General features: G+C 38.0%; 1 protein-coding gene across 6 annotated transcripts in view; it reads left to right on the forward strand.

Annotated features, from left to right (window-relative positions):
- The first annotated feature begins 4,535 nt into the window (after positions 1-4,535).
- The window catches only part of LOC149172053 (high mobility group B protein 9-like), a 29,116-nt gene continuing 8,396 nt past the window's right edge, over positions 4,536-25,255 (forward strand). The window contains exons 1-3 of one of the 6 annotated variants that reach the window (XM_089424186.1): positions 4,536-4,646; positions 5,671-6,030; positions 7,897-7,975. In XM_089424186.1, coding sequence (XP_089280312.1) covers positions 5,759-6,030; positions 7,897-7,975 — 351 coding nt within the window. In that variant the 5' untranslated portion in view covers positions 4,536-4,646; positions 5,671-5,758. Of the gene's footprint in view, positions 4,647-4,897; positions 5,045-5,096; positions 5,274-5,321; positions 5,485-5,670; positions 6,031-7,896; positions 7,976-25,255 lie in introns of those variants that run through there. The other 5 variants (XM_089424184.1, XM_089424181.1, XM_089424183.1 and 2 more) reach the window with 5 other exon arrangements.

Raw genomic sequence — 25,255 nt, forward strand, 5'->3', positions numbered from 1 at the left:
AAGATATTATTAGTTATTATTTGTTAGAAGGTTAATGTTGCTTTATCTCTTACACGTCTACACCTTCATTTACTTTCCCATGGGGTGGGAGTTAAAGGTTAAATTCCAAATCTAAATAAATAACTTCTACACCTTCATTTACTTTCTCATGGGGTGGGAGTTAAGGTTGAATTCCAAATCTAAGTAAATAACTTATTAAAATGGATGGTTCTGAATTTGAATATTTATTTTATTAAGAATATTGACGATTTTGAAATTTTTTAAATAGTATTGATGATTAAATGATCGGGTCAAATGTTATGTCTAATAAAATGGTAAATAATAATTTAAATGTTTGGTTTTGAATTTGAATATTTATTTTATTGATTTTATTAAGAATATTGATGATTTTGAAAATTTTGAAAATTTTTAAATAGTATTGATGATTAATTGATCGGGTCAAATGTTATGTGTAATAAAATGGTAAATAATAATTTAAATGTTTAAATTTGAATACAAAATGTGAAAGTAAAATTATATATTTTAATAAATTTAAATAATTTAAAGTTAAATATAAAATAAAATATAAAATAAATGAAAATTTATAATTAAAAATAAGAAGATGAAGTTTTGGGGTTATAGAATATATAGTGATGAGATATATTGTTAAAGTCATTATGTGATGTGAAAGTTATAGTTGGAAATTAAATGGGTAAAACTAGAACTATATTAAAAGTCAAACTTGAATAAATAATCTCTCAAAAATTCAAACAACTTAAAAAAATAAATAAAATAGTCCCACCCGATTTACAAATAATCCCAAGTGTATGCAAACAAAAAAAATAAAACATAAAATAATGAAATAAAATATAACATAAATAAAAATATAACCTAAATAAAAACTTATAAATAAAAATATAATAATGAAATAATTGATTTTTATAAATTCCACTTTGGATAATTCATTTAAATGTTATTAGCCATCCACTCAAGCATTATTGAATACCATCTTTCATTATTTGATTCATGTATTTCAAAAAAATATTTAAAATAAATATCATTTTATGTTATGTAGATTTATGATAAAAATTTAATATTTAAATAGCTATAATTAGAATTTATGTTTATATTATTTGAATTTAGGTTTTTGTGATTTATATTATGGAAAGTAAGAAAATTTTAAGTAAAAATCACAACCATCCAGTGTGGTTCATCGGGACAAGATGAAGAACAAGATAGGTAAAGAGATTTTTTTTAGCCGTTACAATATAACGGTTAGATTTGACTAAATAAATAATATTTTCATATAAAGAAAATAGTTAGATTTGACTAAATAAATAATATTTTATTATAAAAAATAATTGTTAATATTAAATTAAGGAAAATAATTAATAAAAAGATTTTTTTTAATGAAATGAATATCTAAAAATAAAAATAAAAGTAATATTTAAATTAAACCTAATAATCAAAACAATAAAACAATTAATAAAATCAATATATTAATATAATAAAATAAAAATAGTATTTGGGTCAAATTTAAATAATCAAAACAATTAATTCTAAAAACTTAAAAATAAACAAAAATAATAAATATTCAAATTTAAATAGAACTAAAACTTATATTACTTATTAAATGTTTTAAGAAATTATATATATATCTATATATATATATAATAAAAATAATAATTTAATTAATTGGGGATATTTTGATTGGTTAGGTGGAATGATTGTTTATTTTTTCATTCATGTTCAAAATTTTGCTATTAAAATAATGGTTTATAATGTTTTCTAAAAACTTAAAAATAAACAAAAATAATAAATAGTCAAATTTAAATAGAACTCAAACTTATATTACATATTAAGTGTTTTAAGAAATTTTATTATTATTATTATTATTTTTAAATTGTAATATATATATATATAAAATAAAAATAATAATTTAATTAATTGGGGATATTTTGGTTGGTTAGGTGGAATGGTTGTTATTTTTTTCATTCATGTTCAAATATTTTCTTTTAAGATAATGGTTTATAATGTTTTGATAATTATTGTTGTAATAGTTTTTAGCCTTGTAAATTCGTTTTTTTGTAAGCTTGGCAGGACTCATATTTATTATGTCTAATATATCATCTCGACTGGGCTGAGAATTGAATGGATGACTTCACATAAAACAATTCCTTAACAAAGCACCCAATCCCATGAACTAACCATGAAAACTCTTAAATACAACCTCATAAACATTTAATTTTAAAATAAATTAACATTAATTTATAAATTGATATCGGTATAGTGATTTGATCATTAATTTTTCAAAAATATACATATTTTAGCCCTACATATATTTACACAAAAATATCTTATTTATATATACCATTACAAACCTTTAAAAAAATTGCTAATGGGAAAACAAATATTCAAGGTGTCGAGCAATAATTCACATACTTTTATTACTTAGTTGAATATGACCCACAATCATTTTCAATTGAAAAAATAAACATTTGACAACAACAACATTTCGTGCTTTAACCAATCACTGAGTTGTTTTTGATCTCCTTGTAGTGGTGGAATATTATGCAGATAAAGGAAATATTGAAGTGCCTGTTGCAGACACAACATTTATGGCTTCAACCAATGGCTGAGTGGTTTTTGATTTACTTAGTGGAATATTATGCAGATAAGAAAAATACAAATGAAAACTATTAAAGTTCCAGTTGCAAATTTTGATATAAGTTATAATGAAGTGAATATATATATAAATTAATATATATATATTAATGGCATAATTTTAATATATTAAATTTAATAAAATTATATATATATTAAAAAAATATTTAAAAAAAATTAGAGTATATATATATAAAAGTAAAAAGAAAAAATATTATTATAAAAATATATATATAGTTAATTATTATTATTTTTTAAATATATATAATTTTGAAAAGTAATCTTTTAGAATAAATAATTAATTGTTAATATTAGTAAGTTTAAATTTCTTTCTTTATATAATATTAGCCAACAGTGTTTTCCAAATTTATAGAAATTTAATAGAGGTATGATCTGATTAAGACTCGATTATAGTTACAAATTTAGTTTACATAAAATTAAATACATAAAGGTTTACTTGTAGATTAATGTCCTGCAATTACGTGGACTTAATGTCACCAAATAACGGAAAAATAAAATTAATTCTTTTCAAATTAGTAGACATTAACGGAAAAATAAAATTAATTCTTTTCAAATTAGTTGACATCCTCTTGTTTAAGAGCGATTAGTGAAAGTTTATCTCAATAACGCTGGCTTTATTGTTAGGGGCAGCCAAACTTAGCATTTCCGGGATTTTCTGAAAATCTCCTCACAGCAACACGCATCTAAAATTTGAATAAATAAACGTTTTGATTGCTAATTAATGAATAACCATAACGTGAATTTCAATGACACCCAATAACGAAAAAAATTCAAATTATTAGTTAAAAGATTAGATTAGTGAAAGTTTAATCAACTAAGCTGGATTTAATTTTCAATAATGCCAAATTTAACGTCCCACGGACTATGAAAATCCCCACATCTTTGGGGATTTGAGAGGCAGATATTCATAATGGGCCATACACTCCATTCACTCAGATTTACTACCTAGGAGTTGAATGCCGAGTGGCATTTGCCACAATGTTTGAGTTCACTCCTAATTGGTATTTGCCAGCGACCTTGAGGTTCAAGACCACCTGGCCTTCAATGTTCAAGACTAAGTGGGCTTCACCAACTGGGATTCACTAGGTATTAGAACCTTTGCCACCACTCATCACTGGCCTTCACTACCTTGGAATTCACTAGGTATTAAAGCCTTTGTCACCACTCATTGCTAAGTGGCATTTGCCAGCGACCTTGAAGTTCTGTTGGGCTTCACCACCTTCAGCCTAGTGGGCTTCACCACCTTCAGCTCACCAAGGATTGGCTACGGGATTGGTAGCACAACCATTCGCCACCTTAGATCTCATGAGTGGGCTTCAGGGACACCACCTTGGGTTCACCTAGGAATGGTATATAATCGTTCGCCACCTTGGAGTTCCTCGTTGACTAGACTTGCCACATCACCCTGCACTAGACACCATGGAGTTTCTTGCTTATTAGACTTACCACATCACCAGCCACGTGGGAGTTCCTTACTCTCTAATCACCCTCCACTAACCACCTCAGAACTCATGAACAATAATGATATAAGAGTCAAGAACGAAACACATTAGGATATATACATCGAAATACATTAGGATATATACATAAGAATGTGGGGAGCACAACACGTTCTAAGTGCATGAAGGGCTTTCAAAGGAACTCACCGTTCATAAATCCCAGTCTTCACAACCCTAGAAATCAGTTAATAACATTAAAGAGATACTATGAGCCGTCAGATGCATGCCAACTAACGTGTCACCCATCTAAGGCACGTCTTCTCTATTTGATTTACATCAATGAATTCAACCGAATATAGAATGGAGAATCAGAAATAAATAAATTAAGAAAAAAGAATTAGAAAAACCAAGTTGCCCTCTCATTACCTTAATTGGGTGATATGATAATGATGATGAGGAGGATTCTCTTGGTATGAAATTAGGAATTCGGTTGATTTTCTGCACCGAACTGTATCGTCTGCAATCTCTTTCTCTTTGGCTTATGTGAGTTCTTAGAAATATATAATTTTTTGCCTTTGGGTGGGAAGTTTTGATTGATTTTATATCTTATAAGGAACAATATGATAGAATAGCAAATGCCCATTTTAATACTTTGGCAAAATATCACATGGACTCTGCGTTTTGGCATATTTTATGCAAGGAAAGTCTGTTTTTAGAATTGGTAAAGATAGAGATTGGGAGTTTCACACTAGAGTAAATTTAGGTGGGCGTTCCATATTTTTATCTTGTGATCATTTGGCTCTAAATTTTTTGGTAAATGCATGGGAATATATGAATATATCCTTGTTGGGGTACGGATGTATACAACTTAAATGGATATTTTTTCTCCCTGTGCGAGAAATATTCATCTTTGTTGCTGGGTATATGCATAAGGTGATTCTGTAAGTGCCTTTTGACTTGGTGTTCTTTCGAAGGGCTTATGCATGGGTTTGTTTGTTGGGTTTATGTCATGTGTCTTCTATTCAGAGTTTCATTTTTTTTAAATTTTCTTTTGTTGTTGGATGTCTGCTTGTATTTTTAATGGCTTTCTTTTATGGTGGAGTATATGGATAGTTTCTGGTTGGTTTGTATGGGACAATGCATGGCTGGCTCATGTGTTAGGCTGGTGATGTAAGGATATGCTATTTTTTTAATTTTAATTTAGGTGGGCATATACAGTTATGGTGATTTTTATTTTTTTGGGTGGGCATGGGCTAATTCTGGGTTTTCGGTTGTAGATCATATGAATATATTGTTCTGCACTGATTTCTTAGGTAGGTATATGCATCAAATGGTGATTTTAGAATGTGGGCATGTGTGGAAACTTGATTTATTTCTGTGGGTATGTTTATATTTTCTTATTTTAGCCTGTTACATTTATTTCCTTTAAGTTGGGTACACGCAGTTTGATTTATAGGTTGCAGACATAAGGACATGCTGTTTTGCTAGGTAGGGATATGTATTCGTTCTTTCTGTAACAAAAAAATGATTTTCTTGGTTTTTGTTATGTATGTTTTTGCCTTTCTAGGTGCTGTTTCCGTGGAGGAAATATTACTACTTGTCTATTTGGGTAATTGGAAGGAACGTCTGGCTCCATTAGTCCTTACTCCTCCATTATGTCAGAAAACTGTTATAACAATGGCGGTTCCTTAGAGGAGCCTCAGAATGGAAGCCACCCTTCGCCTTCAGTTCCAGATTCGCCTTGTCCCCAACTTCTGCAGCCTCTAACTTACCCTGGTGATTCTTTTGTTCATTCCTCGCCACAGGGAACGCCGGTATGCAAGGCTTATCCTTCACCAGTTGCCAAGCATGAAGAAGTGGTTGCCAATGGATCTCTGTTTCTAGAAACTCTCGGCAAGTTCCATGCCACAGTCGGTACAAAATTCATGTAAGTTAGATTTTGCATTTGAACTTCAAGCTTTATTGGCATTTAACAATGAATATTATTTGAGTAAGGAACCCCTTTGAATAAAAGCAAGGGATTACTTACAGATTAGAGGCTTTATAGCAAGGGAGTACTGCCATATTATAGGCTTCATTTGTTGATAGTCTACCAAAACTTATGCTTGGAAGAGCGGTTAGTTATTCATATGTTTGTAAAATTTCTTCCTTAAAACTGAAGAGAAGCATTACAAATTTTCCAAAGAGGTCGCACGCCGCAAACCGCCTGCTATTGCGGGTGAAATGGCCCTAGAGGGGCGAGCCACTGAAATGTCACTTTCCTTTCGACAAGTTGCCATTACAGGCGCATCAGCAAGGGTATGCCATATCAAGATCCCGTGCATTATAATATAGTTCTCCTTGCCTATCTGTTGCAGGACTCTATTTTCAATCCAATCATTATAACATAGTTTCTCTTGCCTCCTCAGCCCCTTAATTTTCAGCCTGATTATTTTTGTGGAGTCTCTTTTGGTCTCTGTATTATGTGGGTTTAGAGTTTTTCGAAATTTTCATTTTGATATTTGAATTCCAGAGAAATACACCAGTTTTAGGAGTACACTGATTCCATCATGTTGTTAAAATACACTAAATAGGATTTCATTAAGGATTTGACTCTGCAATATGCGGGAGAGCTTGATGGAGGAAAATAAAAGAGGAGAATAGTTACTTCAAAACAAGTTGTGAAACCAATATTTCATTATAGAATCATCTATACCTAATTCTGTTTGTATTTCCTCACACCACTCATTGACGTCAGAGTAACATTTACAGTCTTTGTACTGGAAACCTGCATGCAAAAATCTTCAAGCGCGGCACCAATTTCCTAAAAACCTAATGTTCTTTTTTTTTTCTTTCTTCCTTGTCTGCTTGATCGCCCGGAGTATCAACAATAAACTTGGAAGAGCAAAAGGGCCTCCTTGCAGAAAAGTGGAAGTTGAGGCATTCACTACCTTCCAACTCCTAAACTAATTCTCAGAGTAAATCTCTGAAAATTTTAAAGGGCATGGACATGCCCCATACCATAGCATAACTGTGTCACTGAACTCGAATGACTAGGTGAATGGTTACAAATTTGAATACAAAATTCTAGTTCAACAAATCCAGAAAATTCATTGGGACCACTGATGCCCCTGCATGAGCACTGTTGAGATGCCTTCTATTCCTCAAACCTGCAAATTAATAACATGTTTAGTTATTTTGGCAGCTGTGGTATTCCCCGACAACTCATATTTTGGCTGAGTGCAACACTGGATGACTTCATTTGCACCTCAACTTTGCTTCCTATTTTTGTGATTTAGATTTTTTGTACGGTAGCCTGCTTACCTATACTATACAATATTCTTATTGAGATTTTGCTAAAATGGATTTGGTGAAATGATTACTAGGTTGTATTTGTCAAATCATGATGAATCCAATTGTTTTGTAGCCTTAAAGCCTTAATGCATGCAAACAATATGAATAAAGTATCGAATGCTTCATTAGGCTTTATTTAGGAGAGGAAACTAAATGGGTCCCATGGTCAATTGCAAATGGTTATCTGTCCCATTGAACATGAAAGCGTGAGTCAGTTTGGTCGAAGAATTAGTAGGTAGTATTCATCAACTTTCTAATGAGCCCAATTGCTTTGTAGTTTTCATGCTTGCAAACAATCCAATCTCAAATGCTTTATCGGGCATTATTTAGGAGAGGAAACAAAGACCGGTCCCGTAGTCCATTGCAAATGGTTATTTGTGTCGAGGAAAATGAAAGAGTCAGTCGGTAAGTTGCTCTTTGATCATTAGTTTCATATTTAAGATATTTTATTGCTTTGTAGGGTTCCAATCATTGGAGGAAAAGAACTGGATTTACATCTACTGTATGTGGAGGTTACTTCTCGTGGAGGCCTACAACAAGTAAGAATATGATCAAACTTACATTTTCAAGATTTTGTGTGTTTATGCCACTATTTTTAACATTTATGATTGGATGGTTAATTTGTGTATTGTCAGTCTCATCTCTGTGTTTATAGTGACAAATGTTATGTATAATTTCACCATGATAGACCTTTTGTTTGGTTTATTTGTGATAAGTGACACTGCTCATGTATGCTTATATATGAATTTGAACTGCTGATTATTTCTTAAATATCGATGCTGGTATACGCATATATGGAGTCGAATTGTTGAATTTAACAATGGAGTCAGTTATATGCTTTGGTCGTTTGTGTTTGTATATGTAACATAAACTTCAAACATACCCTTATTCCATTTAAACTTATTTTGACGAGTACCTAGTGTTGGAAATCCAAATTGGATTATAATAAATGGCTATGTCTCACGGTCACCTCTGTTATGTTCAATAAAGCAAGTCTAAACAAGAATGATGCAGGACTGCTAGGGACATTAGCTACAGATTGATTAATGTTAAAATAGATGTTGGATTTTTTTATACCAGACCTACAGATTGATTAATGTTAAAATAGATGTTGGATTTTTTTATACCAGACCTATAGTTGATACTTGATATATGGTCAATGCTTTAGGGGAACCTTTTTCAGTTCTTTTTATTTGAATTTCTTGCATTTCTAAGAGCTTTCTGGCAGGATGTTTCCTTGCATTACATCCCTTTTCACTGCATCCATTGTAGTCACAAAGCTGTCATCCACACCTATCAAGATGAAAATATACCTTTAATATGAGAAACCTTGGTATATACATGTAAAAGAGGGAATTTAATATGGGAGGAAAGACCTTTTGTGTGATTGAAACTTTTTTGTATATACATCTAGAAGTTCAGTATTGACGTCAGGTTTCTAAACGTAGAGTTAGGGTGTGGATGGTGTTGGGAAAGATTAGGGTCATCTAGAATTGGTATAGCGTTTCAAAGTGAAAAATGTACTGGAAAAAGATTTTTAAGAAAACCAATAAAAAAATTGGTTTCAAGTTTCAATTATATTTGCAGGATGAGTTTTTTCTGATGATGTCTCTTCTGTATCAGATTTTTATTTGCTTAGAGCACATGCTAAAATAATTGCTTCAATTGGATATAATTGTTGATTTATTTATGCTTTCAAATAGAAATCTATTGTTAGATGTTAGAATAATGTGTTGGCAAGTATCAGTCCAGATTCCATATTCAAATGTACATGTTTCTAAATACTGAATTCATTACCAACAGATCTTGATGCATCGATATGCACTATATGTAAGACTAATATTTTTTTGAAATTGTTTGCCTTGTTTGAGGAGGAATTCGAAGGCAGAGGTTGATGTGCTGTAAACTCATGAATGTTTAATTTTTCACAAATTGGCTGCTCTAGGGTGGTGCTTTGAACAACACAAAAGCACAAAAAACAACCCACCGTAATCATGTTGTCCAAGTCCATGCAAATGGTTGCAGACCATGAGGGTGTTATTGATTTGACCACCCTAGAGGAAATCATTTGGCAAAAGAAGCCCCATCTTGTTCTTTTAAGGTTAGTTGGGGTAAAACAGGAGTTGCTGTTAGAGTTTTCCAAGAATTACCATGCTAGTACTTGCCTTCTAGATTTTTTTTTTTACAAGAACGGTTATGGGATTTCATTATCTGCTTGGCTAATAGCCTCTCAATTGGTTACAAAAGGAGGAGCAGTTTTCAGCGTGCCTTTCTACCAAGTGGGAATTGGCTCTTGTTCTGATATGCTTCCTCTTTCTACAATTGTTAAAGTGCACTTTTGCTGCTAATTGTCCAAACTGAAAGATACATACGAACTGATTTAATAAAAGGCAGTAAAACATGTCTTTTTACGGGATAGGCGCCCACAAGATTTCCTTATTTTTGAGAATAGATCCAGCCTCTAAGAGAACTGCCTTGTTTGCTTGAATATCTGCTGCTTTATTATTTGTTCTCAGGACATGAAAATAAGTCAAGTGAAGAGACTTTGAAATGCTTTTGATTCTTGTAATTAGCCTTGCTAGCTGCAGATCTGCTGAGTTGGAGATGGTTGCCATTGCTCTTATGATTACTTGGGAGTCTCCAAAGATATTTGCTTCCCGAATTCCCAGATCTTTGAGGATGGTTACACCTTGAAGGAGAGCCAACGCCTCGGCTTGTATGCTAGTTGTATGGCCTAGACCCCAGGCGAAGGTATGAGGCGATGCATTGTCTGGCAGAATAATGTGTCCTCCTGCTCCGGCCTTCCCTGGGTTTCCTTTTGCTGCCCCATCGAAGAATAGGGAGGGAGTTGATTGATTGGACAGCCAGTCCTGAAAATCTTTCTCATTTTTCCTAATTTGCCAATCTTCAAGAGCTGGAGGGGAGCTTCTTGGCTTGAGGAAGCTAAGCTTGAGGACAGAACCCAGGTCTCTGTCTTGCTGGTTCAGATTTGAGTCGTCGCCCGTGCCTTCCAGCCACTCCCTTAATTGGCTTCTCACTGAGTTGGCTACTATTCTGTGATCCTGAATTTTGTTCCGGAAAATCCTCCTATTTCTTTCCAGCCAAACCTGCCAACTGATGAATTTTGGCAATGCGCTCCAAGCTAATCTGATCGTTTTGTTTTTTGGTTGAGTGCATGGGTATCTGGCCATCCAGCCTGCGAATAAATCTTGAACAGAAGTGGGGAGCATGAGATCGTAGTTCCAACCTTCCAGCAGTTCCTGCCAAATAGAGACTGTAAAATTACATTCAATCATAAGATGAAGGGCAGTTTCGGAGTTTGCCTTGCAAAGAATGCCTCTGGAGGGCCCATTGAATCCTCTTTTTTGAAGTCTGTCCTCCGTGAGGATTTTTTGGTGACAGAGGATCCAACTTATGAAACTTACCCTACTATGGACGGTATGGTTGTTACGGTACGGTTTGAAGTCTGTCTCCATTCAAATCAAAATAGATAGTTCAAAGCATAGTTCCTACAAGCTATACTACAACAAGCCTTAGAGACTGCCTTAATTGACACGGTATATGGAGCCTCTGAAAGCTCCCCCTATGGGGGGGAAACTTACGCCCGAAGCAAGGACCCGTTAGGGGGCTCACCATTCATATGGTGAGGGTGAGCCTGCCGAACTTTTTTTAGTTACTTATTTGAGAGGGGCCACCCAATAAGTAAAATGAACCAGTAGGGGCTCGACTGATAAGGAGAGGTCCGGCAGGGCTCGACCACCATGGTCTATTTGCGAATAGAGGGGAAATTCCATATGCCTGCCCAAGGGGCAGGGTTTGGAGGTACGTGGGGGCGCTCTAAGCATATAGAATATCCCTGATTGACAGTATAACCTGCTCATTTTTTCCCCCAACCTCTCACGTCTTTCCTGCCTGCATGGATAGGGGCCAGCCCGTGCAAAAGAGATCTGAACGCAGCCCATTCAGAATGCAAGGCGCTGGGCACCGAGAGTTGTTTCCAGCCCGCCCAGGAATCCTCTGTCCACCACGAAAGATCCCACAGAGTATGGACGTTTACCTCAGCAAGCCAAGCCTTTAACGCAGTGAAATCGCCCAGTTCTTCCAAGGGAGGGCGATCCAGTATTCTATCACTCCATAACTGAATACGCTTGCCATTACCAGGTATCCAGTGCGTGTGATTTTTTATGATCGGAGCAGCTCTGTTAATGAAATTGCTGAAGAGAGTTCTGAGTGCATTTTTTGGCTGATCCAAGCACTTGAGCCTCGTTCCTCTGAAATATTTCTTCCACAAAGCAATCTGAGCCCAATTTGGATTAGGAGCGATAATTTTCCAAATTAATTTGGCTCCCATGGCTAGATTTTGAGCCTTGAGGTCTTTAAAGTTCAATCCCCCTTCAAGAGTTGGTTTTATGACTGTTTCCCAATTGATTAGGGAGAATCTCTTATCATTTTGTTTGCCCCCTTTCCAGAAGAATTGTCTGATTAATTCCTCCATCTTTTTGATGATTCCCACAGGTGCCAGAAGGACAGAGAATTTGAAAATCGGGAGGCTGCTGAGGACTGCCTTGATGAGCACTGCTTTGCCGGCGATGTTGAGCCACGAGGATCCCCAGGCTTGCATCTTAGCTTTGAATTTGTCTAGTTGAGGAAACCAGTCTTTGCTTGACGCCCTCTTATTAAATATTGGCAGCCCAAGGTATTTGAACGAGGACCAACTAGTGGAGGCTGCAAATCCAAGACACCTGGCTATGGAGTTTGCAGTAGAAGCAGGGGTGTTCCAGCAGAATATTTGACATTTACCTTTGTTTAGTACACTGCCTGAGATCTTACAGAAATCATCCAGAACTGCTTTAAAATTAATAGCTGATTGCGGTGTGGCAGCTCCCAGTAGAAGGGTGTCATCAGCAAAAAGTGCATGGTTGATACGTTTCACCCCTCTTGCAATGCACAGGCCAGGAATGGCTTGATCTTGTTGCTTTTTATTCAAATAGAAACTGAGAGCAGAAGCCTGAATGACGAAAAGAAGAGGTGAGAGAGGGCACCCCTGCCTCAGCCCTCTCAAGGCTTTGAAGAAATCAGCTGCCCTTCCATTTACCAGGGGGGCAATCCAGGGATCCGATATGCATGCTTTGATCCACTTTATGAGGCTTTGCCCGAATCCCAGTTTATACATTACATCAAACAAAAATTTATGTCTAACACGGTCAAAGGCATTAGCTAGATCTAGTTTGATAACCATACCTTTTTCCTTTCGGTGTTGGCTGGAGTGAATTGCTTCTTGCACCAGCACGAAATTGTCCACCAGCTGCCTGCCTTTGATAAATCCCCCTTGATTGTCCGGAATGGTTTTAGGAAGGAATTTTTTCAACCTGTTTGCTATCACTTTGGTGATCACTTTGTACCCAATGTTACATAATGAAATTGGTCGAAATCTGTTGAAGGAGTTTGCCCCTTTTTCCTTTGGGATGAGGGCGAGAAATGCCGAGTTAGTGCAGCCTCCGATCTTTTGACAGTCCTGGGATTTCTGAATCATTTTGAGAAATTCCTTCTCAATTATCTGCCAGCAAGTTTGTAAAAATCTCGGTGTGAAACCATCCGGACCCGGGGCTTTATCCGGATCCATGGCAAAGAGAGCCTCCTTGGTTTCCTTGAGCGTGATTTTGCTTTCTAGGATCTGGTTCATTTTGGGGGTGATGAGATTAGGGACAGCATCTAGGAGGCTATCATTATGATCAGCTCCTATGTCTTCCTTGTACAGCTTCTCAAAGTGATCTGAAGCTGCCTTTTTTATGCTTGCAAAGTCCTTTAGAACTCTGTTTTCTTCTTTTATTTCAGTGATGGAGTTCCGTCCTTTTCTAGCTTGCGCTTGTTTGTGGAAAAAGGAGGAATTCCTGTCTCCAGATTTGAGCCAAAGACTTCTAGACTTAAGCCTCCAGTACTCCTCTTCTGCCAGGCATGCCTTATGGAAATTTTGTTGAAGTTTGGCCTCCTTTTCCAAATCCTCGTTTGAAATTTCGGTTGTTTCTAGATAGAGGTGCTGGCTTTCTAGTTCTATCTGGATTTTTTTCCTTTCCGCAGCTGGATTGGGCAGGGTCTTGGCCCAATTTTTTAGCATGGCTTTAACTCTTCTAAGTTTTTCCTCCCACACAAAGAAGGCAGAACCCTTGACTGGATCTTTCCAGCAGTCTCTGACCCTGTCCATAAAGTCTGCCTCTTTGATCCAAAGAGAGCTGAACCTGAATGGAATAGGCCCCAGGTCCTTAGTGGTCAGCAATTCCAAGCTAATAGGCTTGTGGTCTGAGATGCTACTGTGTAAGATATGAGATCTAGCTTCTAATCCGAGAAGTAGGAAGGAACTTTGCACCAAAAAACGGTCCAGTCTAGCAGCTATGTGTCCCGGGCCAACCCTCTTGTTTGACCACGTGTACTTGCCGGAGATTGGCTTAATATCCATCAGATCCCAGTCCTGCATGAGATCTTCTACGGATTCTCTTGCCGGATCTCTGACAATACTGCCTCCTCTTTTTTCTGATGAGAGGAGGGTGATATTGAGGTCTCCGGCTATGATAATGTTTTCCAAGTCTTCCTGATCTGCCAAGTTTTTAATGGAGTCCCAGCATATTTTCTTTTCACCTGCATTATTAGGAGCATATACATTGACCAGACTAATAATTTCTTTAGATTCTAGATGCTGCAATTTTAGCAAAATCCAATGAGTGTTTAGGAGCTTAGAGATAAGGGATAACTTATTTGGATTCCAGAGCGACCCAAGTCCTCCTGAAGCTCCACGGGCAGAGGTTGCATGCGCTCCGTCTTTTTTCCAAAACTTTCTGCTTGCTTGGAGGAAAAATCCTCCAGTTTGGTCTCCTGGATGAGGAGGATGTCCGGGGCTTCCAGCCTTATTAGGCTGCTCATTGCTTCTTCTTTGGCTTTGGAGCCCATTCCCCTGCAATTCCAGGAGACTATCTTCATTATTTACTTTTGTTGTGATGAGCTCCTTTGGAGCTCTGGGGTTGGGTCTTCTTCGTCTTCGGGGTTTTTGCTAGAAGTTTCTCTAGCGTAGGCTGGCTGCCCTGGAGCTTGTCTTTGTATGTTTCTTGATCCCTTTTTTCCTTTGTTGACATTCGGCCTCTTGTAGATCTTCTGGGGGTAGACTGCGAATCCCCTATTTCCCCTTCTTCCTCCGATTCCTCGGACTCTTGGGTTTCCTCCTCCTCCTCTGACATCTTCCCTTTGGATTTCTCTGGTTCGCTTTTAGATTTAGGCGGAGAAACTTCTTTCGGGTTTCTGTCTCCTGGGTATTTATGATTTCAGATCCAAGGATCTCAAATCTGTTCCCCTGGCTTTCTTTGGGTGGGTGCTGGGCAGGGCCCACTTGGGGGGCTCTGGTGTTATTATTTGCAGTCTTCCTGAAGGAATTTTTGGGTCTTTTTGCCTGATTCCAACCTTCTTCCTTCCCGTTTTCTTCGGCCCCTTTGGACGGGCAATCTCTAGCGAAGTGTCCGTAGACATGGCACTTCCGGCATTTGAATGGTAGCTGTTCATAGTCCAGCTTCTGAACGTGCGTCCAAGGGCCTACCCTTATTTTGATGGCCTCTGGTAATCCGACTTCCAGATCTACCTCCACACAGATTCTGGCGCAATCGTACTGATCCCTGTTGTTAGCCTTGTCTATGAATTTCCCAAGAGTGTTCCCGATGTGTTTCAGAGAGTCCCAGTTCCAGGAGTGGACTGGGAGATTGGGGAGTCTTACCCATACCGGGACTGTAGAGGGCACATCCGCCGCCAGATCGAAGTCTGGGGTCCATTTATTCAAATAGAGCAATGTTTTAAAACTCCGACTCCGACTTCGACTCGGCCGAGGATCGACTCCGACTCCGACTCTGAAACGGTAATGACTCGGCCGGCTCGATTTCAATGACTCGGTCGTTGTAAAAAATACATTAAATATTTATTTTTTTTTATTAAAAAACATAATTTTAAATATTTTAAACATAATTTTAAAGATTTTCATTCATGTTTCCAAACACACAACATTATAATATAGATGGAAGACAACATATGATCAAAGTAGGCTCATGAACCAATCCACTATATCAAAATGTTACCCAATGGCAATACATAGTCAATTGTCATACATGATCAAAGACTCAAAACAAAATACAAATAACCAAGGAGGCGAGAAATGGCCTCTACAACAAAAGTAAACTGTGATGGTGACCAGACTACAATACTAGTACTACTGGCTAGTAGCTACTGCCAGAGGAGCCAAGATCATCTCGACCAATCTCTGGATCATCATCATCAAAGTCAGACAAGGGGCCCCATGGCTCCTCCTCATCATCATCGTCTCCAACTGCAACTGTAGAAGTGGTACCAGTACCACTAGCAGGCTGTGCAGCAGATGCAAGCTGAGATAGAGTAGATATGCGGCTGCGCTTCTGTCGTGGCTGAGCAGAGGAAGCACCTACAACTGGAGTCCTTGCTGGCTGTGAGACTGAGGCTGGTGGATTGGGATCTGCATTCAACTGAACAGGCTGAAGTTGAACAACATGTTCAAGTTCAATTGATGTCTCCATATCTATATCTACATCAAGATCCTCATCAGGATCAAACTCTGGTGGACGACTCTCCACTACCCAATCTGATGTTGGATCAATGTCTTCCAACACAATGGGATCTGAATCAGGTCTTTTGTTCAACAATTGGTTTCGTCTGAGCTGAAGGTTGTATTGGACATAAACTAGATCATTCAACCGTTTTTGATCCAAATGGTTTCTCTTCTTTGTGTGAATCCTCTCAAAGACAGACCAATTGCGCTCACACCCAGATGCACTGCAAGTTTGACTCAAAATACGAATTGCAAACCTTTGCAATTCAGGGCACTGGCCACCAAAGGCCTCCCACCATTGTGCTGCAAAAAACATAGGAGTGTAATGAATTATGAGTTAGATGAAGGCTGAAGCTCAACAAAATTACAAATTATATCTAACTTTCAAATTATAAATGATTTAACAAACTTTAATAAAAAAAAGTAAAACCATTAAGAAATTGAAAATTGAAATTTTTGTTTACCTGGCTCATCTGCTTCTCTTGCAATCTTTGCTAGGTTCTTCCCAAAGGTACCTGATGCATTGCTGAAGGATGTGACCTGTCGATGTATCTCCAGCTGATCAGACTCCGATGGGATCATGCGTTCAATGCAATCAACCAGTCCATCTCTGACCTCCCCCCTCAAAGCTCCTGACTCCTTAGCTTTATAATGATACCATGGGTTCAAAAAATACCCAGCTGCATGTATAGGGCGATGGAGTTGATTGTTCCATCTTTCATCAATGATTGCCCAAATGGGCCCATACTTTGCCACTCTATCCTTGTATGTTGTCTTTATTTGCTCCTTTGCTTGATCCATAGCCTCATAAATGAAACCCATAGCCAACCTTTCCCCATCCACCAACCGCAACACCTTAACTAGTGGCTCAGCAAGCTTCACAATCTCTGCTGCCTTTCTCCAAAAAGTTTCTTCATGGACTTTCCTTTTCAATTCTTTGCCTTCTGGTTTATTAGACCAATTGCTTTGATTCCATTCATCACTGGAAAACATCTTTTGCAAGTTTCTATGTTGGGAAAGCATAGATTGCAATGTCAAAAAATGTGTAGCAAATCTAGTGATGGCAGGCCTAATAATATCCTTGCCTCCAGTGTGTTTCCTCATGAGACTCAAAACCAGTGTATGATTGTAGATAAATTTTGTTATGCTTTTGGCATGATCTACAGTGTTTTTGAGCCAATCTAATTTTCCAATATCCTCAAGCATGAGGTCTATGCAATGTGCAGCGCATGGGGTCCAAAAGATGGTCTTGTGTTTTTCCTCTAACAGTTTACCAGCAAGAACATAGTTAGAGGCATTATTTGTGATGATTTGAACAACATTAGCCACCCCCACCTCTTGAACAACCTGATCCAATAGCTGAAACAACAAGTGGCCATCTTTTACCTTATCAGATGCATCAACTGATTTTAAAAACATGGTTCCCTGTGGGCAGAAGACAAGAAAGTTTATGATGGTACGGTTTCTTTGATCAGTCCATCCATCTGACATGATGGTACACCCTGTTCTTGCCCATGAGTCCCTGAACTCTTGCAAATACTCATTAATGGATTGAATTTCTTTCTGCAAACGAAACCCCCTTAGCTCATGCATAGTAGGGCCTTTGAAGCCTTTTCCAGCAGCATGTATGGTATGGCATCAAACATAGGCTCATAATATGGTGAACGAGCAGCATTAAAGGGGATATCAACATCATACCACCATCTAGTTATGTACTCACAAGCAGTCTCCCTCAATTCTTTCTTCCAATGGTCATCTAAAGTGGGCTGAATTTGACCTTACTAACTTCAGGACCATGTGCATCCAATGTTTTTAAAACCGGAACCGGTGACCGGACCGGTCCACCTAATGAACCGGTTTACTGACCGGAAACGGTCTAATCGGGACTGGTTTGGTCTAAACTAACCGGTTTTAAAAAAATACATTAAATAATTAATTTTTAATGAAACAAAACTATTTTTAAGATGTAAAATCATGATTCCAAGCCAATAGAGACAAAATATGCAAAGTTTGCTCATTTATATACCATGTAAAGGTGAATACATCAAAATGGCACCGAATGCAATACATATCATCAACAAAATATCAAAATACATAAGAAATGAGGCTCTAAATGGCCTATAAAGTCCAAAAACAATGTTGCAAGCTATGAGGCCATTGGCCTACTACAAGTCTACAGTATACACATGATCAATCATCAAGTTCATTACCACTACTAGACACAAGATCATCACCAGGAGCTACATAGACATCATCTGGTTCAGAGTCTGAGGATGCCTCAGCCTGATCTGCAACCTCAGTATCAATGCCACCAATGACAATAGAAGTGGACCTAATGGAAGCACGAGTTTGTCGACCTGCATGACTAGTGCCTTCCATTGGTTCTTTGCCTTTCCTTGATGCTGCTATTGATCCTGGTTCTGATGCCACCACATAATCTGCTTCATCCCCCGCCAAAGCCATGTCGATATCAAAATCAGCCTCAAACACAGGTTCTTCAGTCTCCTCCACCCATTCTGATGTTGGATCAATATCATCCAACACAATGGGATCTAGATCAGGAGTTTTTCTCATCATTTGGAGCTCTAATTGCATTTATTGTTTACCCCCAAACCATGAAATCCTAAAAACCATTAAGTCTGCTGAATTTTGAGTGAAATCTAAAATTCTAGTTTCTCCATATGAAATCCAATGAGGTCGAAACCACTCTCAAACATCCTGAGTCATTTCATGGTAATGTTAAAAATTTAAGTAAAAGGATGAAAATGAAAATTAAAGGAAATGTCACTTTTACTTTAAGAATTTAACATTACCATTAATTGCCAACATTGTTAGGGTTGAAACACCTTTAGTCCCCCCCCAAAACCCCTCAAACACAGTAAAAAACATGCTTTTTTAACTTTATGGTGGTTGTGCCTAAAACCGGCTGGTTTAGGACAAAACCGGCCGGTTCGTTACAAACTGGCCGGTTCCGTCCTAAACCGGTCGGTTCCGTCCTAAACCGGCCGGTTTTCACCAGTTAGGGCACAAAAATGGAGAAGTCAGCATTCAAACCGGGTTTTTTGGCCGGTTTAGACCGGCAGGCTTGCTAACCGGCCGGTTAGACCGGTAACTGGTTTTTAAAAACGGTTTTTAAAACACTGTGTGCATCTGATGGAGAGGAGGGAGTGAAATAACTTTTGATAGTCACATCACCCTTTTTCAAATTCATTCTACCCTTTCCCTTATCTTGAATAGAACCAAAAGAGGGAGGAACATAACGGAAAGGGTTGGATGCCTCGGTTTGAGGGATAGAGGAAGAACCCTCAAAATCATAGTGGGGGTTGGTAGCCATCATTTTTTGTATCTCCCTCTTCCTCCCAATTTCAGCCCATATCTCTTTTTGCCTAGCCTTATCTTCTTTAAATTTCTCAAAGCTGGCCAACAAATTCTTTCTAATCTCCCCAATTTCTGGTGAGGTACATGGGGTAATTTTGCCTCTAATCCCTGCCAAGTGTTGTTTCAGCCTATTAATGCCCCCAGGACCTTCCTTAATTTTCCTATGGCAAAATTTGCAATGCATTTGAATATCAACCATTTCAACATATGCCCAAGCAGGATCTCTTGCTCTAGGTGCCATTTTTTGACTAGGAAAACAATCTGAAAATGAAAAAAAAAAAAAAAAAAACATTGATTCAATGTTCATTTATTTGACAAAAAACACTCTCTAAGCTTTCTTGATATGCACCTAAAATTTACTAAGCAAAAACAGATTTATAGAGGTGGAAAAAAATACCTCCAGGCACAAACTGCCTCCTCAAGCTTGCTCCAAGAATCAGCTCCTCAATGCTGCTCCAAATGGCTTGCCCAAGAAGCTCCTCACTCTAGCTACAATGCTCCTCCAAGACTCCTCACTGCTGCTCCAAAACAAGCTCAAGAACTGCTCACTAATTCTCAAAGAAGACTCTCACTCAAATGCATAAGACTGCTGTGAGTGAATGAGAGCATTTGGGTGTCTTAAATAGGGTTTGGGAGGGGGAAATGGACCCCAAAAACGTTTATCATATTATTATAACAGTTTGGGATCCATAAACTTCATTAAACAATTAAAAAATACCAAAAAAATGATTATTTTTATGTGTTTAACGCGTGCCTGGCCATTCCTTTGTGACTCGGCCGAGTCATATCGGAACCGGCCGGGTAGACCGAGTCACACATGACTCGGTCTACCGGACCGTTTCCTTGGCCGGGTCAGTCCTCCAGGCATCAACTCAGTTCAACTCGGCTGTTTCGGTTTGAAACGGCCGGTTTTTAAAACATTGAAATAGAGCCCTTGCGGCCCCATGAAGTAGGGGCCATTTCTGAAGATAAGATCCCTGTCCTCCTTTTTTGAGAATTCAAATAGGAAGTATCCTCTTCCGAGGAAGTAAGATGTTACCTTGTTCTTAATCAACGGAGCCCAGTTTCTGGAAACCCAGCTCTCAGTTGATTTCGGGGAGGGCCAGAGGCCTGTAAACTGGCCAACCAGAGCGCGATCCGCCAGAGATAAAGCTACTTGAATTGGACCTTCAGGCGGAAGAGCGATCTCTGGGATGTCTTCGAGTCTTTTCACGAACTTGGAGGCTTCCACAGCTTTCTTCTTGGGCAGGGAGGCCAGCAAGGATCTGAATGCCTCAGCAGCTGAAAAAAGAGAAGGGGAGGAAGGTCCCTGAGGGGGATCCGACTCCTCCATGGAGATCCAGTTCAAACCCTAGCCGACCACAACCAGAGACTAGGGCCTTCGGCAGGCAAAGCTTGGCTGACCGCAATCAGAAGGGAGAGCCCTCGGCGGACCTATCCGCAGAGGCCGAAGGAAGCAGGCGCGGACGAGGACGTAGAGATCCTAATTCGCGGAGTGCGGGTCTCGCGAGATGCAGGCCGAGCGAGCGCGCAACTGCTCAGAGGAGAATTACTTGCCTTCTAGTTACTGAGGCAGGTAGATGGTCATACTCGGAAATATTAAAAAAATAAAAAATCAATTTTCAATGCAAGAAAGAGTACAAAGAATGCATAGACAAATATTCAATATCATAGAAAGATAAACTTACCATATGTTATGGACAATAAAAACAGACATTATTGATTCTCACAGCTCGTAAAGGCATAGATAGACAGGCGATGCATAGATTATAAATGGTAAAATTCATTATCATAAAATATGCATTTTTTACATGTCTGGACCCCAAATAGTAAGTATTAAACATGTGTATTCTCCGATTCTGCTTAGTTCATAACCAGAAGGCCTATACGGCATACACTACAAACTCACATGCTACAACTTCGAAATTACAATTAATTATGACTGAAAAATACAAATGTTAAAACTACTGATCAACTACTAGTCTACTGGTGCTCAAAGATGCAAATGTGACTACTGAATTAGACCCAATTGTAGCACATATGCCTGAACACTCCATTGGTGTTCTATAGGGTTATGCTTTGGTAGGTAATGTCTGATCCCTACTGCTCTCTTGAGTTGCTCCTCCATCTAGCCAACTTAGATGAAGATCTTCTCGAAAACTATGCTCTTCATTTGAAGTTTGCATTAACTTGTTATATATATATATATATATATATATATATCTTCTAGGAAAGAAATCAACCTCCCTCTCAACACAAGGGCTAGAGTGAGGTTGCTGGTACCAGGCCAGCCCACAGGTATGCTCACTTAAGAGTTCACAAGGTTCGAAGCTGATACAACAATATTGATACTACATAGGCATGGTAAGGGATTATAACTCATTATGTCACTTGTAGGGATTTGAACCTGTGTGGGGAAGATAACGACCATTCTGCCCAACCACCCGAGATAACCCCAATTGACTCATAAACCTGTTAGATATTTACCTTTGTTGCTCAATTAGTACTCTCTAGCAGTGATGCCACTTCAGCTTCATTATTCTTGGTTCCTGTGCACAGCAGCAGAGAAAGGGCACGTAAGTATGAGCGTGTTGCACTAATGGAAGAAGGGAGGTGCACATTAGTTATGTAGAAGAGAGATGGAGAGGGTGCATGGAGGCTCCAACCTTACAACACTTCAGTAATCAAACTATTGTTCACATTTAGCATTCTAGTTAGCTCGAATTTATTTTTGCATGCGTTGACTATCATCAGAGGAGGGTGCAGATCCCTATGACAGCTAGGGTGCTTGAATGAGGAGTTAAAGGTGGTGTAATTTTATCATTGCCACTTTTATCTATGTAGGAGGGCGCATTGCAGAGGAGATTAGGGTCAGGATTTGAATGATTCAACTTGGGTTCTTCATGCATGTGACCACGGCCATTATATCTTTCCCTCTTCATTTTGTATTAAGGAGATGCTAGGTTTGAGAGTTTAGTGTTGAGCTGCAGCAGTGTAATTTTTCTTTTTCATTGAATATAAGATTGATGCAGTTATTGAGAGATTCACATTTTGCGTTTGATGTTTGTTGTTTCCTGCAGTAGTGTTTGTGGATTAATGTATTCAGAGTTTGTTGTTTTGATGGGGGTTTTTTAGGTTTTAAGCTACCCAGATTTAAGTTAATTTATTTGAGTGTAGAATTTTCTTACCATGGTTTCAAATTTTAACATGGTATTGGAGCACATTTATTGAAATATGCCAGATCCATGTATGGGATGGGCTGCTTCCTCTGAGAGGGAGTTTTTGGGGAGTCTCCGCGGCTGTGATGCCTAATGAGTGAACTAGATTAGAACCTGTGATAGGTTGTTGGGTGAGATGCCTAGGATATTCCAATGATTGGAAGGTTGTTATTGGATTGAGATAGGAGATTTTCCCTTGGGATAGGTTCCAATTCTGATTTCTTTTGAGTCTGATTTGTTTGTTCAAGTGTTCTTTGGTTTGCATTGATGGCTAGTTTTGGTCTCCAAGAGTGTCACATGTTGGAAGGCACTTACAACTTTATATTGTGGAAGTTCGTGCTGCAGAATTTCTTGGAGGAAGCTGAATTATGGTGTCCTATGGATATGAAGGTGACACTGAACTGTGGTATCATATGGATACGATGGTCACAACTCCCACTAAATTTAAGGAATTGTTAGAACAAACTAAGAATTTGGCTAAGGCAAAAAACAAATTCTTCCTATTTCTGTGAATGATCACTTGATCAGTGACATAACAAAGAAGAGGGTGGTGAAAGTAAATGTTTGATGCCTTGGTCATGTTGTACCAGAGTGTCAAGTTGTCTTCTGAAGTGCTTTTGAAGAACAAGTTCCTTGGTACTTGCATAAGCTAGATTAATACTATAGCAAGTTGTCTAATTAAGATCATAAAGTTGAGCAATAAGTTGTTGCGATTAGAGAAAAAATGATGAGAGTGAGCTAGTTTGCATCACTTTGAATGGCTTTGGTCCTTTGTGGCATTACTGTGTTTAGTTTATTTGTGCTTTTGAGAAACTATTGGATGACTTTGTGGAGAGGAGATGAGAATAGAGACCGTTTCAACCAATTTTGAGGAAGATCAGGACATATCCATCTTTGGGAAGTGAGGAACTAGGAAGAGTTAGAACAAGAAGGAAGACATAGGAACTTCGAACCAAGGGAAGAAAGAGTTGAGCCATGTGATGCATTTTGAGTGCCACAAGTTTGGTCAATATGTATTTCAATGTCTTGAACAAGGGGAAGGTTAAGCAACAACTAAGGCAATTGTAGGGGTTGATGAGCTTACATCGAAATTGTAGACAACCATTCTCAATGGTGTTGGGCCTTTCCAGTTATACAATTTTTGGTGTTGGGTGGTATGTGGATAATGTAGCTTCTAAACAAATGACAACCAACAGATCAACTTTCTTCAAACTAAAAGAATGAAATTTTGGCATGTAGGTCAAGCTTGGTAATGATGCCAAATACTTAGTGATTACGATGGGTTCTATTTGATTTTGCATGCCAATAAAGGAGGTTTTTGAGCTACATGAGATATTATATGTTCTTGATTTAACCAAGAATCTTCTTTCATTTTCTAGTCCAACAGATCCAATGTGTACCCTTGCATTTGATGATCAACAACTGATTACTAGAAACATAGCCTTGACCTTGGTCACTTGCACCATGGAGCTTTGCCCTCCTTGAAAGATATAGTTGTGAGACTGCCTGATTTCTTCTTGGAGAAGCACGATTGTGTAAGGGATGTGCACTTGGAAAGCATGCCAACACTTCTTTCTCAAATAGTGAGCACAAATTGAGAGGGATTCTTTATCTAGTACATTTAGATGTTTGTGGATCCATGTCTTCAACTTCGTTGCTAGGTAATATCTATTATATTTCTTTCATAGATGATTCTTCTAAGAAATATTGGATTTATTCTATGAAGGCCAAGGGTGAGCTCCTGGTACGTTCCAAGAGTTCAAAGCTCTTGTGGAGAACCATACATGGTGAGCTCCTGGTACGTTCCAAGAGTGCAAAGCTCTTGTGGAGAACCATACATGTAAGACGATGAATGCATTTGATAATGGAGAGTATACCTCTAAGGAGTTTGATTCCATTTGCAGAGAAGCAAGGATCAAAAGAGGGAGTTAGCAGTGCCTTACAACTTGTAGTAGAATGAGGTTGCTAGAAGGAAGATTAGGCTAATTGTTGATGCAATAGAGGCTATGGTTTATGACCTAGATTTCCTTATGTTTTTTTGGCCAAAGGCATGTGGTACAATGGTCTTCAACTTGAATAAGTGTTATCATAAGGCATGGAAGGACAAAAGACCAAAAGTAGCTTTCATTTGTGAGAAACCCTGGGTATCACACTTCCATGTTTTTAGTTGTCTTGTATATATTCATATTCCAAAGGGGAAAAAACTAAAATGTGGAACTCTCTAGTTTGAATGGTGCTTTTGTTGTGGATATAGTGAGTCCTTCAAGGCTTATGGAGTCTACATTCTCTCACCATGAAAGATATTAGTGCATCAAGATGTGGAGTTCGATGAGGATGCATGGTCCCCAAGGTCTCAAGAGCTTCCAACAAAGGTTAAGGTGGGAGAAACACTAGCTGTCCCAAATGTATTTAGAGAAATTGTAAATTTTAGATTTAGATGAACAAGGTCTCATAGGTGGAATTGATGCTTCAATATCTTATAGTTCAGCGAAGAAGCTTAAGTGGCTTACACATGAGCAAGTAGGAGCTCCAAAGATGTCCTTTTGAGTGAGTCATCCTCGTAAAAAGTTTTATATATGTTGCATAGATGTCTTCCATCATTGATATAGAGC

Source organism: Pinus tabuliformis, chromosome 4_2, assembly GCF_031772625.1.
Source record: "Pinus tabuliformis cultivar Carrire ecotype Pingquan chromosome 4_2, CPIR1, whole genome shotgun sequence".
Classification (NCBI taxonomy): Eukaryota; Viridiplantae; Streptophyta; class Pinopsida; order Pinales; family Pinaceae; genus Pinus; species Pinus tabuliformis.